The sequence below is a fragment of the Oncorhynchus masou genome, chromosome 30 (genome assembly GCF_036934945.1).
Source record: "Oncorhynchus masou masou isolate Uvic2021 chromosome 30, UVic_Omas_1.1, whole genome shotgun sequence".
In the NCBI taxonomy this organism is placed as follows: domain Eukaryota; kingdom Metazoa; phylum Chordata; class Actinopteri; order Salmoniformes; family Salmonidae; genus Oncorhynchus; species Oncorhynchus masou.
The window spans coordinates 24,133,318-24,150,923 of NC_088241.1; the positions used below are offsets into that span (position 1 = coordinate 24,133,318).

General features: G+C 41.3%; 1 protein-coding gene across 1 annotated transcript in view; it reads left to right on the forward strand.

Moving 5' to 3' along the window:
• LOC135522394 (mitogen-activated protein kinase kinase kinase 5-like) overlaps positions 1-17,606 on the forward strand; it is a 35,328-nt gene that overhangs the window by 6,416 nt on the left and 11,306 nt on the right. Inside the window, exons 6-15 of the mRNA XM_064948595.1 lie at positions 106-276; positions 693-805; positions 1,236-1,395; positions 5,421-5,571; positions 7,247-7,351; positions 7,737-7,789; positions 8,517-8,612; positions 9,242-9,326; positions 9,987-10,120; positions 10,835-10,962. Coding sequence (XP_064804667.1) covers positions 106-276; positions 693-805; positions 1,236-1,395; positions 5,421-5,571; positions 7,247-7,351; positions 7,737-7,789; positions 8,517-8,612; positions 9,242-9,326; positions 9,987-10,120; positions 10,835-10,962 — 1,196 coding nt within the window. The remainder of the gene's footprint in view (positions 1-105; positions 277-692; positions 806-1,235; positions 1,396-5,420; positions 5,572-7,246; positions 7,352-7,736; positions 7,790-8,516; positions 8,613-9,241; positions 9,327-9,986; positions 10,121-10,834; positions 10,963-17,606) is intronic.

A 17,606-nucleotide genomic window follows, 5' to 3' on the forward strand; every position in this document is an offset into this window, starting at 1 on the left:
TTGTCTTCAAGAAAATTACCCAACACTTTAAATTTTCTGCGCAACACATGCTGTTGATTCTGAGGATTCCATCTGTCATAATGTTTCCTAATCTTTGACCTTCAGGAGGAATCGTCCAGGTGACCGTGCCAAGGCCCTGGAGGTGATTCTGCCCATTGTGGAGTCAGGTGGCCAGGTGGTGTCGGACGTGCACTGCCTCTGCGGCCGTATCTACAAAGACATGTTCATGAGCTCTGGCTTTAAAGACCATCGCAGTCGAGACCAGGCCTGCTACTGGTGAGACACACCATTACAGTGTCCATATTAGTACAGCCTTTGAGTCACAGGGAGTTTGTGTCAGAGGCTGTTTGGACTTGTAAGTCGTCCTAATATGCACACCGTAGACACAGCATCCGTTCACTCACTCCAGTCAAGTCCTCCTTACTAGCGCTCTACATCAGTCTATGTCATTTTATCCCTTTGAGTTCCCACCGTCCTTTCAGTTACACTTTACTTGAGTCCTCTGTCATAAAGGCTGCATAACACTGTTAGAATTATAACATAGCAGATGGCATAAACAGTCATGACACACCTGATAGTATATGTGACTCTGTTATTAAACAAATCATTGCTTAGGTCAGCTCATTGACTAGGCAGCAATATGTATTAGTTAATGAATCAGTTTTAATCTCCCTTCATGGATTCTCCCCCAGGTACGGCAAAGCCTTCGAGACAGAGCCCACCCTTCATTCCGGCATCAACAACGTTGTCCTCTTGATGGCTGCCGGCCACGAATTTGACACCTCCATCGAGCTGCGGAAAATAGGTAAATTGTTCCCACGACACTCCACTCCACTGCCCTGAATCAGTAGCCTGTCAAGGGGAACTTGTGTGTTTTTGTTTTGTTTAATTGCTTAAATAAACTACAATTGCCTTATTTTTTTATCCATGTCTGTGATCAACCGAGTGTGGGCTAATTGTTGGTGCAGTCGTAATCCCTGCCAATCCCTATCATCATTGCTAACAGCCTGCATAAAGACACTAAATAATGACACCCGTACATTATTTATCAATGCATGTCACTGTTATTCTGGGTTTCTGTGCCATGTCATGCGTCTCTTTTTCTTTTGTTACATTTCGATGCCATACTGTTAGCCTGAAAATATAAATATAATACTAATATTCTCACTATCTAGCATGTGTGTCTGTCTGCACCCATCTGTGTTTGTGTTTGTTGTGTGTGTGTGTGTATCCAGGCGTGACCCTGAGCAGCCTCCTGGGGAGGAAGGGCAGCTTGGAGAAGATGCAGGACTACTGGGACGTAGGCTTCTACCTGGGAGCCAGCATCCTGGCTAACGAACACAGGAAGGTCATCGAGGCTTCAGAAAAACTCTACCGGCTCAATGCACCCATGTGGTGAGAGGAGTCACAATTCATTTAGTCAAATCCTATGGTCACTGCAAACATTTGAGACAGGACAAACAGATCTGGGACCAGGCAGGCATTCTTGATGCGAAATATATGAGCATATCATTCTAACAGATTCAAATCAAATCTAACTTTGTCACATGCTCCGAATACAACAAGTGTAGACTTTACTGTGAAATGCTTACTGACAAGCCCTTTACCAACAGTGCAGTTCAAGAAGAGTTAAGAAAATATTTCCCAAGTAGACTAAAATAAAAAGTAATAATAAAAAGTAACACAATAAGAATAACAATAACGAGGCTATATACAGGGGGCACCGGTACCGAGTTAGTGTTTGGGGGTACAGGTTAGTTCAGGTAATTTGTACATGTAGGTGGGGGTGAAGTGACTACGCATAGATAATAAACAGCCAGTAGCAGCATTGTACAAAAGGGAGGGGGGTGTCAATATAAATTGTCCGGTGGCGATTTTATTAATTGTTCAGCAGTCTTATGGCTTGGGGGTAGAAGCTGTTGAGGAGCCTTTTGGTCCTAGACTTGGCACTCACGTACCGCTTGCTGTGCGGTAGCAGAGAAAACAGTCGATAACTTGGGTGACTATAGTCTCGGACAATTTTATGGGCTTTCCTCTGACTATTTATATAGGTTCCGGATGGATGAAAGCTTGGCCCCAGTGATGTACTCAAAAAACACCAATGTTATATGCACCTTGTTTTTGAGATTGAGATGATTAGAAACCAGAATGAGAGGGCACATGTCAAAATATCTTGTTAAAGGGCCCGCACAGTCATTTGGATTATCATGTAAAATAGCCTTTATATTTTTTACCGATTTTTAAAAATGCTCAAAATTTGAGAAAAATGCACTTTTTCTCTCATGTCTAACTATCAGTAAGGCTGAAAAGACAGGCTGAGTGGGCAGGGAGCTAATCGGCTGAGTGGGGAGGGGAGCTCACCTTGACTGACATTTCTTTGAAATACTTATGTCAAGCAACTTGGACGTAATGAGCTGTGTCGTGCCTCTGGCTATCATTAAAGGTGAAGTCTGTTATTTTATCAAATCGGTTCTCTGTAATTATTATTACTTGATTAAACTAATCATGTAAATTTAATTAATTAGGAAGTCGGGGCACCATGGAAAATCTTCAGATTACAAAGTTAATATTTTAATATCTGATCAATTAGTCTTCAATGACTGAATTATTCTTTACCTTACGTCAGAATTCATAGAATTCTTGGTTATCTGCACAAACCCAGCCTACACCATGAATCATCCATGGACCAATTGGCTTAATTATTTATTTACTAACTAACTAATGTTGGGACATGGTAGAATTGGGCGGGAGAATCCCTTTGTCTTACTGAGAAACTCTCTCTCAATTGCATGGTCAGGGAGAGTCTCTGTGGTATTTACAACCTGGGGCAATAAAACCTGGGTTTAGGAGAGTGAGAGAAAGAGAGGGGGAAGCCATGATCTACACCCAGAAAGGCCCACGTCATGACAGCGGTGTTGCAGTGAGAGCATGAAGATAGCTAGCTTGTTCATCTTGGACAATTTCAGTTGAAACTGGACAGGGTGAGGTCTGGGTATCCCTCATATGAGTGTAGATCATGGCTCCCCCTCTTTTTCTCACTCTCCCTCTCCTAAACCCAGGTTAAATATATACAGTGGGGCAAAAAAGTATTTAGTCAGCCACCAATTGTGCAAGTTCTCCTACTTAAAAAGATGAGAGGCCTGTAATTTTCATCATAGGTACACTTCAACTATGACAGACAAAATTAGAAAAAAAAATCCAGAAAATCACATTGTAGGATTTTTTTAATGAATTTATTTGTAAATTATGGTGGAAAATAAGTATTGGGTCACCTACAAACCAGCAAGATTTCTGCCTCTCACAGACCTGTAACTTCTTCTTTAAGAGGCTCCTCTGTCCTCCACTTGTGACCTGTATTAATAGCACCTGTTTGAACTTGTTATCAGTATAAAAGACACCTGTCCACAACCTCAAACTGTCACACTCCAAACTCCACTATGGCCAAGACCAAAGAGCTGTCAAAGGACACCAGAAACAAAATTGTAGACCTGCACCAGGCTGGGAAGACTGAATATGCAATAGGTAAGCAGCTTGGTTTGAAGAAATCAACTGTGGGATCAATTATTAGGAAATGGAATACACACAAGACCACTGATAATCTCCCTCGATCTGGGGCTCCACGCAAGATCTCACCCCGTGGGGTCAAAATTATCACAAGAACGGTGAGCAAAAATCCCAGAACCACACGGGGGGACCTATTGAATGACCTGCAGAGAGCTGGGACCAAAGTAACAAAGCCTACCATCAGTAACACACTACGCCGCCAGGGACTCAAATCCTGCAGTGCCAGACATGTCCCCCTGCTTAAGCCTGTACATGTCCAGGCCCGTCTGAATTTTGCTAGAGAGCATTTGGATGATTCAGAAGAAGATTAGGAGAATGTCATATGGTCAGATGAAACCAAAATATAACTTTTTGGTAAAAACTCAACTCGTCGTGTTTGGAGGACAAAGAATGCTGAGTTGCATCCAAAGGACACCATACCTACTGTGAAGCATGGGGGTGGAAACATCATGCTTTGGGGCTGTTTTTCTGCAAAGGGACCAGGACGACTGATCCGTGTAAAGGAAAGAATGAATGGGGCCATGTATCGTGAGATTTTGAGTGAAAACCTTCTTCCATCAGCAAGGGCATGGAAGATGAAATGTGGCTGTGCCTTTCAGTGATCCCAAACACACCGCCCGGGCAATGAAGGAGTGGCTTCGTAAGAAGCATTTCAAGGTCCTGGAGTGGCCTAGCCAGTCTCCAGATCTCAACCCCATAGAAAATCTTTGGAGGGAGTTGAAAGTCCGTGTTGCCCAGCAACAGCCCCAAAACATCACTGCTCAAGAGGAGATCTGCATGGAGGAATGGGCCAAAATACCAGCAACAGTGTGTGAAAACCTTGTGAAGACTTACAGAAAACATTTGACCTCTGTCATTGCCAACAAAGGGTATATAACAAAGTATTGAGAAACTTTTGTAATTGACCAAGAACTTATTTTCCACCATAATTTGCAAATAAATTCATAAAATAAATCATACAATTTTTTTCTCATTTTGTCTGTCATAGTTGAAGTGTACCTATGATGAAAATTACAGGCCTCTCTCATCTTTTTAAGTGGGAGAACTTGCACAATTAATGGCTGACTAAATACTATTTTGCCCCACTGTATATGTGTGTGTGTATGTATGTTGACTGCCAGACTGTGTTCAGAAACCATGACTATCAATGATGTCAAAATCTCCCATTTGGTATGCCTCTTCTGTTGCAGTTTGCAGCAGCACTGACAGATATATTACATGACAACTGAGTCTGAATTTTGAACGACCCTTCCCCCCCTTTTGTTCCATGATGACTAAAGAACTAGCTAGCCAGTAACTAGCAGACACAGATGAAAGGGGAAACTTATCATTTTTGTGGCCATAGATGAATAGGAGAAACCTGTAATCTGATGTCACTCTGCAGTCAAATTTTGGCACCAGTAGACTAGCTAGCTATGCAAACACACCTTCTGTGCTGATGGTTACCAGGCGGTACTTATTTAAATTAGGTAAGAGAATAATACTTTACCATTGGTATATTCAAATTAGGGCTTAATGTGATGTAACACAAAAACCTAAATAATGCCACCATCTGAATTCAAGTGTTTGACAACGGAGGAGGGGACCAGTAACTTTATGATCAGACTTGATCAATGTACCAGCAACAGTCATTTTTCATACTTAGGTCATCCAACTCTGATCCGGTTTCATCCAAATATCATCCATTTGATGAAAAACATGTTTTTTTTGCGGGACCTTTAATGTTAAAGATAGGGGAAAGGGGTCCCCTAAATGGACACTAAGAAAAATATTGGTATGGCCTCTTTAAGGTCAATGTCTCTTTAAGGTCAACTTTATTTTGATTTTCAAATACTTATTCGTATCTTTCTTTTGAGGTATGTGGGCTCGATCATGGAGACGTTCATCTTGTATCGTCAGTTCACCAAGCCCCCAGAGGTGAAAATGTCTAAACAGGAGACTGTGGACTTCTGGATGGAGCTGATGCTGCAAGCCTGCAAGCCTACTGTTTCCACTGACCGCTGCCCAGTAAGACCTCACCACAGCTCCCAGTACATTCAGCTTTATTTAATTAGTGTCTTGACCGCTGCAAAGACACTCTGTCAGACTCCACCACTCCCAGTACTCCCAGTTCCTCAAACCCACATTGCTTTGTGAGATCTCAATAGATTCTCTCTGTCTAGTATATAACAGTTCTGGGCATTCGGAATGGCCGATTTTTAATTAGGGCCGATTTCAAGTTTTCATAACAATCGGAAATCGGTATTTTTGGGTGCCGATTTGTCGGTTTAAAAAAATTAATATATATTATTATTATTTTTGTGTTCCTTTATTTAAATAGGCAAGTCAGTTAAGAACACATTCTTATTTTCAATGACAACCCACCGTTCCTAGGCTAACTGCCTTGTGCAGTGGCAGAATGACAGATTTTCACCTTGTCAGCTCGGGGGATCCAATCTTGCAACGTTACAGTTAACTAGTCCAGCGCAATAACTACCTGCCTCTCTCTCGTTGCACTCCACAAGGAGCCTGCCTGTTACGCGAATGCAGTAAGCCAAGGTAAGTTGCTAGCTAGGATTAAATTTATCTTGTAAAAAACAATCAATCATAATCACTAGTTAACTACACATGGTTGATACACGCTAGATAATATCTAGTAATATCCAAGTATCTGACTGAGCAGTGGTAGGCAGAAGCAGGCGCGTAAACATTCATTCAAACAGCACTTTCGTGCGTTTTGCCAGCAGCTCTTCGTTGTGCGTCAAGCATTGCGCTGTTTATGACTTCAAGCCTATCAACTCCCGAGATGAGGCTGGTGTATCCGAAGTGAAATGGCTAGCTAGTTAGCGCGCGGTAATAGCGTTTCAATCTTCACTCGCTCTGAGCCTTCTAGTAGTTGTTCCCCTTGCTCTGCATGGGTAACGCTGCTTCGATGGTGGCTGTTGTCGTTGTGTTGCTGATTCAAGCCCAGGGAGGAGCGAGGAGAGGTACGGAAGCTATACTGTTACACTGGCAATACTAAAGTGCTTATAAGAACATCCAATAGTCAAAGGTTAATGAAAATCAAATGGTATAGAGGGAAATAGTTCTATAATTCCTATAATAACTGCAACCTAAAACTTCTTACCTGGGAATATTGAAGACTCATATTAAAAGGAACCACCAGCTTTCATATGTTCTCATGTTCTAAGCAAGAAACTTAAACCTTAGCTTTCTTACATAGCACATATTGCACTTTTACTTTCTTCTCCAACACTTTGTTTTTGCATTATTTAAACCAAATTGAACATGTTTCATTATTTACTTGAGGCTAAATTGATTTTATTGATGTATTATATTAAGTTAAAATAAGTGTTCATTCAGTATTGTTGTAATTGTCATTATTACAAATAAAAAAAATTGTCCGATTGTAATCGGTATCGGCTTTTTGGTCCTCCAATAATCGGTATCAGCATTGAAAAATCAGAATCGGTCGACCTCTAATTCAAATGCAGAGCAGTAAAGACATATTTTCTTTAACATGTATTTTAACTGCACCGTCATGGTTAGATCATTTGCTAATGAAGTTGGCACTTGGCGTCACCCTGCCGGGATAGTTTGCCACATTAACAATGTTAGGTGCCTTTCTGCAGCAAAAGTATTTATAAAAGTAACCTTTTAATGCAAAAAACTGTTAGCACCATTAACCATTGCCGTTCCTCAGGTTCTGATCCTGGAGCCGACCAAAGTGCTCCAACCCACCATAGTGTGTGTGAGTGAGGATGACGACAGCTGCACAGTTCAGCTCAACCACATCACACCCCTGAAGGTACAGACCATGTTTGGCATGACAATGACCATAAGAGTTGGCTAATAAGGTACAAGTAGATCTGGGACCAGGTAAACGGACCCCTACCGCCTCGTAGATATTTAACTACTGAGTTATACTGTACAGGTTTACAGTTTTCAACGTGTCAAGACATTGAAAATGGTAGTTCAGGAAAGGTGTGAGACAGAATGGTGTGTTTTAACTAGAATAGGCGTGGAGTGTTTTCTTAATGGCACCACGTCAGTGATGGGGAAAGAAGACACGCCTAATGAGGAAGTGTGTGCGAGGCCGCCAGTGTGTGCAGGCATGTGCATACTTTTTGTGTGTGTGTGTTTAGGTTGTTGAGTGAGCATTTTGACAGTCTGCCATGTCTTCCCTTCCATAGAAAGGCCAGAAAGACCAGTGGACTTTCCCTGCCTCGCAAATCCGGGGAGTGAGGTACGGTAACAGACAGTACAGAGTGTGCTAACATTTGCTGTGTGGGTGTGTGGTGTTCATGCCTGCAGCCCATACACATCATCAGGGCTAGTCTACCAGACCTAGATTTTAAATACTATTTGAAATATTTCAGCGTTTGCTTTAGCCTGATGGGCGGAGTTTGCAGGTTTGCGACTACTCTATTGGTTCCATTGTGCTCAGTCAAGCCCAGCTTTAGTATTTCAAAGGATTTCAAATAGTATTTGAACCCAGGTTGCGGTCTACTGAGTCTAAACACTTTAACTGTCTGGCGGACTTGGCCACTGGCCATCTGGGTGTTTTTGTCTGTGCTGTTCTCAAAGACTGTGACTGGATATGTGTGTGTGAGTCCGTGTCTATTTGGCTGTGGAGGTCACTGTGTATTTTACCCTTTTTTTTGCTTACCGAACTGCCTCCAGGGGCAGTAGATATATTTATTTTATTTCAGTTTGCATTTGCAACACTATCAACCGGTGGCTTGAAAGTATCAGTATTTCAATCTATACGAGATACAAAGAAAACGTTTTTCTCTGAATTGCAGAGCCACGTATTGCGTGTGTTATCATTGGCTTTTCTTGTCTTGATTTGTATTCCTTTAACTTTGTTTGCCTGCATTGCTATTTTGAGAGTACTTGTTGTGATGCCGCTCTTCGCTTTGAAGTGTTGTGTAGCTCCTAATCCTCCTCTTTAACCTATTTGACCTGTTCAGTGTTTCCAAGTTTGACGAGCGTAGCTGCTTCCTGTATGTCCTGGAGAACTCGGATGACTTCCAACTCTGCTTTCCCAGCGAGCTGCACTGTAAAGGGTTGGTCCCACACACATACAAACACAGGCTCACGCTCACGCACGCACAAACACACACCAAAAGACAGCCTTTAGCCCAGCTGTCTAGCAGGAACTGGCGTAACATCCAACCATATCAACCAATGATTCATTCCCCACATAAAACGTACATACAGATTGGGCCTGTTCATTCGATCATTATCACAATATTTGATTGTGTTGACATGACAACTCTTAATGTTTATTTTACACTGGGATATGGAAATAGAGCCTGCTTCTCTCTCCCCTTTCTGTGTGGATTGATAGGTGTATGTATTTTACATTGTGTGCTTATACAGTACATTTATTATCTAGGTGTTGTGTATTGGGACACTGTAAATACCCAGTGTTATCCAAGACCTTCTGAGAAAGGAAGGAAATAGGAAGTGGTTTTCATAGTAGTATTTGCGGAATCAGTGAAAGGCAAATAACTAGCAATTGAAAGGTCCCCTTTAATATGTCATGACATATAAGATTGATAACAGTGCTGTGTACTGCATTTGTTTGTGTGTGTTTCAGCAGGTCTTATCTATGACTTGCCTGTGAGGTCCATGAATATTTGACTGTCTTTCCATATGATTTAGTTTCTTGTGTGTGTTGTTTCTCCATCAGGTTCTGTGAGCTGGTCAACTCTCTCCTAAGCCAGGCAGAAGCCCCAGTGGAGTACCCCAGCGAGCTCACTGGAGGATTACTGGAGGTCAGCTAGGCTCTTTCTCAATTCATCTTTCCTCGATTTCCTCTTTTCTTGCTTCCTTCTGAAAGCGCATTGGAAACCAGGGTTCGAGGGGAGAGACTTTGGACCTTCTCCTCCAATACGGTTGAAAAGGAGGTGAGGAGAAAGGATTCAAGGAATTGCGGAGAGACAAATTGAGATAGGGCCATAGAAGCCTTGAACCCTCCCTCTCGAGGCTGCTTTTCTGTTTCTGACCCCCCTTCTACCCCACCAGTACACAAACAAGCCCTGTCATGATGGGGTCAAAGGTGAAAAGTTTCCCTTAACCGCTCCCCAATGGTTAACGTATTCCCGACTCCTCATTTTTGTGTGTGTTCCTGGTATTCACAGAACATTGAATTCAGTCCAGCATGTCACTCCAGCAAACCTGGGTTCAAATACAATTCAAAATAATTTCAAATAGTATTTCAGTTCACTGCCGTTCAGAGCAGCAGAAGGTTTCTAAATTAGCATATTTTTCCATTGCTTCGCGCTCTCACTCAACCTTTTCTGTTGTGGTTGCCTGTAAACTTCTTTACAATATTTCTAACCTACACACTCTAAAACTATTTTTTTTATGAAACACACATTTAGTTTCACATCCATCTTCCTGTTGAATTAAACCTTCTCCCTGACCTCCTGCAGTTTATCTATGAGACCAGCGAAAACGGAGACAAGGTGGTTCTGGGTAAAGGAACCTATGGCGTGGTGTATGCTGGGAGGGACCTGAGCAACCAAGTCCGCATCGCCATCAAGGAGATCCCAGAGAAAGACAGAACGTATGGAAAACACATTTCCCCTTTTTACTTTTTTTCCCATGTTCCCAGATCTGTTTTTTCTGTATTGTCAAACAATGACCATACTTGTTGACTCGACAAAACAGATCTGGGACCAGGCTACTTTTCTTTGCACATTATACCATAAATCCCAATTTATTATTTGAGCCTAATATGTATAATATATTATATAATTGTGAGCAAAACGATTCACAATTAATGATGAGAATAATGAATGTGCATATGTTTTCCTCAACATTCCACATGTGTAATGTTTGTCCAGTATCCCCATAGCTACACCGGAATCTACTCCCTGAAGAGATGGATGTCTATTTAGATTTCCCCATTCCTTGTTTACGAGCCTTCGACCTCGACTAAGAGCTTAGCCCCATAGTTCAAGAAATGTTCATACTAAGTTCCTCTGCAGAACTAATGGCCACATAGGCCAAAGCAGCACATGACGGGTGATTGTAAATCTCTCATCATATTCATACAGTATGTATGGGTCACAGCTACACCATGTCAGCACAACTGCCAGATTAGAGTGTGCATTTTGTTGTTTTTCAATGACGGCACAGCTAGCACTAACATTGTTTATGTTTTGTAGCAATGTTGTTATAACTGCAGATGAACACAATGTCCCATTTGCTAATGCTATGCTAAATCTAGTGCCAATGCTAACTGTTGGTTCTCTCCCCATCTGTGTGTGAATCTCAGTTACTCCCAGCCTCTGCATGAGGAGATAGCTCTGCACAAGAGGCTGAAGCACAGGAACATCGTTCAGTACCTGGGCTCTATGAGTCAGGACGGCTTCATCAAGATCTTTATGGAGGAGGTTCCTGGAGGTACAGAGGATAGAAATATAATTTTTTTAAATTCTATATTAAAATCTCATTCTGTTTCTATGGTCCCATAAACCAGGTCACATAGAACCAGTTTATTCAGTGTTCTAATTTCGATGTTTGTGCCTGTCTACTACAAATTAGTAGTCTTTAGACAAGTCTTTATATCACTCCTTCACTCAGTATGTACAGTATCCATTCATTCTCTCACTGACGAAAGCTTTGGTAATCTTATACTGTCCTGCTTTAACTTTTAAACTGCCGTACAACTAATGGTTTCAGTCTTCACTTCTCAGTTTTTGTGTCTCTCTACTACTCATTCTCCTTCCTTCAATCTCTGTCTACCACTCACACACTGGTACTGTATTCTCTCATCTATAATTTCAGTATTGCTCATCTTTCTCTGCCCCCCTAATTATGAAACTGTCACATGTGCCCAATACAATAGGTGTAGACTTTACCGTGAAATGTTTAATTACAAACCTTTTCCCACCAATGCAGAGTTAAAAAATAATACAATTAAATAACATTAAAGGAAATGTAAACACAATAAAATAAGTAATGAGGCAATATACAGTTGAAGTCAGAAGTTTACATACTCCTGAGCCAAATACATTTAAACTCAGTTTTTCACAATTCCTGACATTTAATCCTTGTAAAAAGTCCCTGTCTTAGGTCAGCTAGGATCACCACTTTATTTTAAGGATGTGAAATGTCAGAATAATAGTAGAGAATTATTTATGTCAGCTTTTATTTCCTTCATCACATTCCCAGTGGGTCAGAAGTTTACATACACTCAATTAGTATTTGGTAGCGTTGCCTTTAACTTGTTTAACTTGGGTCAGAAATTTCAGGTAGCCTTCCACAAGCTTCCCACAATAAGTTGGGTGAATGTTGGCCCATTCCTCCTGACAGAGCTGGTGTAACCGAGTCAGGTTTGTAGGCCTCCTTGCTCGCACACGCTTTTTCAGTTCTGCCCACACATTTTCTATGGGATTGAGGTCAGGGCTTTGTGATTGCCACTCCAATACCTTGACTTTGTTGTCTTTAAGCCATTTTGCCATAACTTTGGAAGTATGCTTGGGGTCATTGTCCATTTGGAAGACCCATTTGCGAGCTTTAACTTCCTGACTGATGTCTTGAGATGTTGCTTCAATATATCCACATACTTTTCCTACCTCATGATGCCATCTATTTTTTTTTAAGTACACCAGTCCCTCCTGCAGGAAATCACCCCCACAACATGATGCTGCCACCACCGTGCTTCACGGTTGGGATGGTGTTCTTCGGCTTGCAAGCCTCCTCCTTTTTCTTCCAAACATAAAGATGGTGATTATGGCCAAACAGTTCTATTTTTGTTTCATCAGACCAGAGAACATTTCTCCAAAAAGTACAATCTTTGTCCCCATGTGTACAATTATTTTCTGAGGTCTTGGCTGATTTTCTTTTGATTTTCCCATGATGTCAAGCAAAGAGGCACTACGTTTGAAGGTAGGCCTTGAAATACATCCACAGGTACACCTCCAATTGACTAAAATTATGTTAATTAGCCTATCAGGAGCTTCTAAAGCCATTACATCATTTTCTGGAATTTTCTAAGCTGTTTCAAGGCACAGTCAACTTAGTTTATGTGAACTTATGACCCACTGGAATTGTGATGCAGTGAAAATAGGTGAAATCATTTCTCTTTAAACAATTGTTGGAATAATTACTTGTCATGTACAAAGTAGATGTCCTAATGGACTTGCCAAAACTGGTTTGTTAACAAGAAATTTTGAGTGGTTGAAAAACTAGTTTTAATGACTCCAACCTAAGTGTATGTAAACTTCCAACTTCAACTGTACAAAGAGTACCAGTACTGAGTCAATGTGCAGGGGTACGAGGTAGTTGAGGTGTTTCAGGTAATATGTACATGTAGGTAGGGGTAAAAGTGACTAGACAATCAGGATCGATAATAAACAGAATAGCAGAAGTGTGAGTGTGTGTGGCTTCAATATGCATGTGTGTGTCTGGAGTGTCAGTGTAGCATGCTTGAGTGTGTGGGTAGAGTCCAGTGAGTGTTCATAAAGCCAGTGCAAGAATGTCAGTACAAAAAAATGGAGGTCAATGTAAATAGTCTGGGTAGCCATTTGAGTAACTGTTTAGCAGTCTTGCGGCTTGGGGGTCTTACGACTTGGTGACCCGCTACCGCTTGTGCAGTAGCAGAGAGAACGGTCTATGACTAGGGTGGCTGGGGTCTTAGACAATTTTTAGGGCCTTCATCCGATACCGCCTTGTATAGATGGAAGGGAGCTTGGCCCCAGTGATGTACTGGGCTGTACGCACTACCCTCTGTAGCGCCTTGCGGTCAGATGCCAAGCAGTTGCCGTACCAAGTGGTGATGCAGTCAGTCAATATTCTCTCATATTTTTGAGGATCTGAGGGCCATGCCAAATATTTTCAGCCTCTTGAGGGGGAAAAAGGCGTTGCCATCACACCCATGTTGGGAAGCATCACTGACTCTGGACTATGGAGCTATCACATAAGTGAGAGTAAAGAGGAGGGGCTAGCATTCATATGTTAGAGTTATACAGTGCATTTGGAAAGTATTCAGACCCCTTGACTTTTCCACATTTTGTTATGTAACAACGTTATTCGAAAATGTATTAAATTGTTTATTCCCCTCAAAAATCTATATACAATACCCCATAATGACAAACAAAAACAGTTTTTTTGAAATTTTTGCATATGTATAAAAAAAAGAAATCACATTTACTCAAGTATTCAGACCCTTTACGCAGTACTTTGTTGAAACACCTTTGGCAGCGATTACAGACTTGAGTCTTCTTGATTGGGTGTGATGCTATAAACTTGGCACACCTGTATTTGAGGAGTTTCTCCCATTCTACTCTGCAGATCCTCTCAAGCTCTGTCAGGTTGGATGCGGAGCGTCGCTACACAGCTCTTTTTAGGTCTCTCCCGAGATGTTTGATCATCGGGTTCAAGTCCGGGCTCTGGCTGGACCTCTTAACTTCTTGAAACTCCCCATCCCGGATCCGGGATCGTGACTAAAGCCTCAGGCTCATTAGCATAACGCAACGTTAACGATTTCTGAAAATCGCAAATAAAATTAAAATAATGCGTCTGCTCTCAAGCTTAGCCTTTTCTTAACAACACTGTCATCTCAGATTTTCAAAATATGCTTTTGAACCATAGAAATTGACTAATTTGTGTAAGAGTATGCAAAGCTAGCATAGCATTTTGTGTAGCATGTAGCACGCAACATTTTCACAAAAACCAGATAACCAAATAAATAAAATCATTTACCTTTGAAGAGCTTCTGATGTTTTCAATGAGGAGACTCTCAGTCACATACCAAATGCGCAGTGTTTCCTGAAAGCGTCTGTGTGTAGGATCCGTTTTCTACATTGCGTCTGGCGGAAAATGCAGTTCAACGTCATAATATCGACCGAAACATGGCAAACGTTGTTTGGAATCAGTGGTTTTTTCACATATCTCTTCATTGGAAGCTTGCTTTACTCTCTGTATCTCTGCGCACCAATTTCGGCGCAGGACACCGGGCGGACACGTGGTAAATGTGGTCTGTTATGGTCAATCTTCCAATGATCTGCCTACAAATACGTCACAATGCTGCAGACAACAGAAAGGGCAGACTTACTCCTCTCACGTTCACAGCCATATAAGGAGACCATGGAAAACAGAGCCTCAAAAATCCTTGTCATTTCCTGGATGCCATCTCATCTTGGTTTTGCCTGTTATATGGCACGCACAGAGAAGATCTTTGTATTTCTGGACACGTCAGAGTGTTTTTTTTCGAACGGTAGCAATTATATGCATAGTCGAGCATCTTTTTGTGACAAAATATCTTGTTTAAAACGGGAACGTTTTTCATCCAAAAATGAAATAGCGCCCCGTTGTCTTAGCTACGTGTTTAGGGTCGTTGTCCTGTTGGAAGGGGAACCTTTGCCCCAGTCTGAGGTCCTGAAAGCTCTGGATTAGCTTTTCATCAAGGATCGCTCTGTACTTTGCTCCATTCACCTGTCCCTTGATACTGACTAGTCTCCCAGTCCCTGCTGCTGAAAAACATCCTCACAGCATGATGCTGCAACCACCATGCTTCACCATAGTGTAACGCAGGTCAACTAATGTTGAGTACTTATCCTTTCTAGTGAGATTCCAGTAACCAATCATATTAAGTTGAGCGATATTACAAATCAGCTGTCAGAAGCTGCATGACGTGCAGTTTATTTTGAGCCAATCAATATTCTCTTAGTCCCTCTCCTAACGTCACGTTATACACCAGTTGGCGCCAACATGCTGAAAAAGAGCTAGAACGGAATGTGATGAGCTAACGCCATTCCATGGTAGAAAAATAACATTTCAAATCGTTGAGAAGTTTTATAAAACTGAACTAAAAAGAGAGACCTGGATATTAACACTCACTTATCTGTACAAACGTGCTGTGAAGCGATTGAGGGAACGGTTGATGCCAGGATTTGTTGAGTTTTCATAAGGAAAACAAGCTGCTAATGATTAGGCTAGCTAAACTATTGCTAGCATTTTGTGCGCGTTCATACTGAACCAAGCATACGCACAAGCCATTAACATTTAGGCTAGCTCAGCTATCGATCAATTGAAATAGCAAACGTTAGTGAGCATGCTAATCATGCATGGCGAACTATTTTAGTTTTCATACTTTTATGAAATGTGATTAACTAGTATCACAATCCATTTTGATACACTTATGTTTTAGATGACTTTATAATAAATGACGTGTCGGTGTAAGCACTAGTACTTTTCATTTACCCAGGCTAGTTTATTGTTCAGTCCACGTGAGCCTGGTGCTGTAGTTAAAAGTGTAAAGTATTTTGACTAATTTTGATTTCTTAGTCCTGTAAGAGATTAAAGCTAAGCACTATATTAATTGTTATATGAAAGGTACTTATAGTGTGTGTGTATATATATATTTATTTATTTGTGTTATCCTCTTTGTAAAACGGGTTATTTTTTATGATTATGGATTCAGTTCCACCAAGGATGGTGAGCCGCCAGAATCCAGGACATAAATAAGAAGATTTCCATGCGAACATTTATTTTCCTTGGAGAACACTGAATTTGCACTGCCATACTATGGTGTGATAGGATTTTTCTTGCAAGATGTCATTGCATCATACATTGATGTGGGACAGTTATAAGATCCTACACTTAAAAACCTTAGTGTTTATTGGTGGGCACAGTTAACCCACTATGAGATGGAATCAAATGTGAGTATGTCAGTATTTGTGAATTGGTTTGTGTTTTCTGTGGATTCATGTTTATTGTATTGCTATTGAATTTTGAACATTGAAATCTGAGAGATTCTCAGATAAAGATAGAGTTGAGTGCACACTAGTAAACTATAGGCCGGATATATGGCTGATATCTAAGTCTATAGTACAATTGGTGTATTTCATTCATATTGAGCTCATTGTACAAATTTCACACATCCATATTTACTCAAGGTGATTCATTTTTTGTAAGTTTTTTTGATTTACAAAATACAAGCAGGCGTTCTTATCCTAAGTTATTCAGTTGTGCAGTTTTCATTTCTCCCTACTGTTCCAGTAGTAAACCTAACTGGTCCAATAGAGTTTAAGCTTAAACATACAGTAGCCCATAGTGTTAAGCAATTGTTACAGTAGGGAGGGTGGCAGGTTTCTTCCAGACGTCACACTTGGTATTCAGGCCAAAGAGTTCAATCTTGGTTTCATCATACCAGATAATCTTGTTTCTCATGGTCTGAGAGTGCTTTAGGTGCCTTTTGGCAAACTCCAAGAGAGCTGTCATGTGCCTTTTACTGAGGAGTGGCTTCAGTCTGGCCACTCTACCATAAAGGCCTGATTGGTGGAGTGCTGCAGAGATGGTTGTCCTTCTGGAAGGTTCTCCCATCTCCACAGAGGAACTCTCTGAGTGACCATTGGATTCTTGGTCACCTTCCTGACCATGGCCCTTCTACCCTGATTGCTCAGTTTGGCCGGGCGGCCAGCTCTGGGAAGAGTCTTGATGGTTCCAAACTTCTTCCATTTACGATTGATGGAGGGCACTGTATTCTTGGACTTTCAATGCTGCAGTACCCTTCCCCAGATCTGTGCCTCGACACAATCCTGTCTCGGAGCTCTATAGACAATTCCTTTGACCTCATGGCTTGGTTTTACAGTGGGGCAAAAAAGTATTTAGTCAGCCACCAATTGTGCAAGTTCTCCCACTTAAAAAGATGAGAGAAGCCTGTAATTGTCATCATAGATTCACTTCAACTATGACAGACAAAATGAGGGGGGTAATCCAGAAAATCACATTGTAGGATTTTTTTATGAATTTATTTGCAAATTATGGTGGAAAACAAGTATTTGGTCACCTACAAACAAGCAAGATTTCTGGCTCTCACAGACCTTTAACTTCTTCTTTAAGAGGCTCCTCTGTCCTCCACTCATTATCTGTATTAATGTCACCTGTTTGAACTTGTTATCAGTATAAAGACACCTGTCCACAACCTCAAACAGTCACACTCCAAACTCCACTATGGCCAAGACCAAATAGCTGTCAAAGGACACCAGAAACAAGATTGTAGACCTGCACCAGGCTGGGAAGACTGAATCTGCAATAGGTAA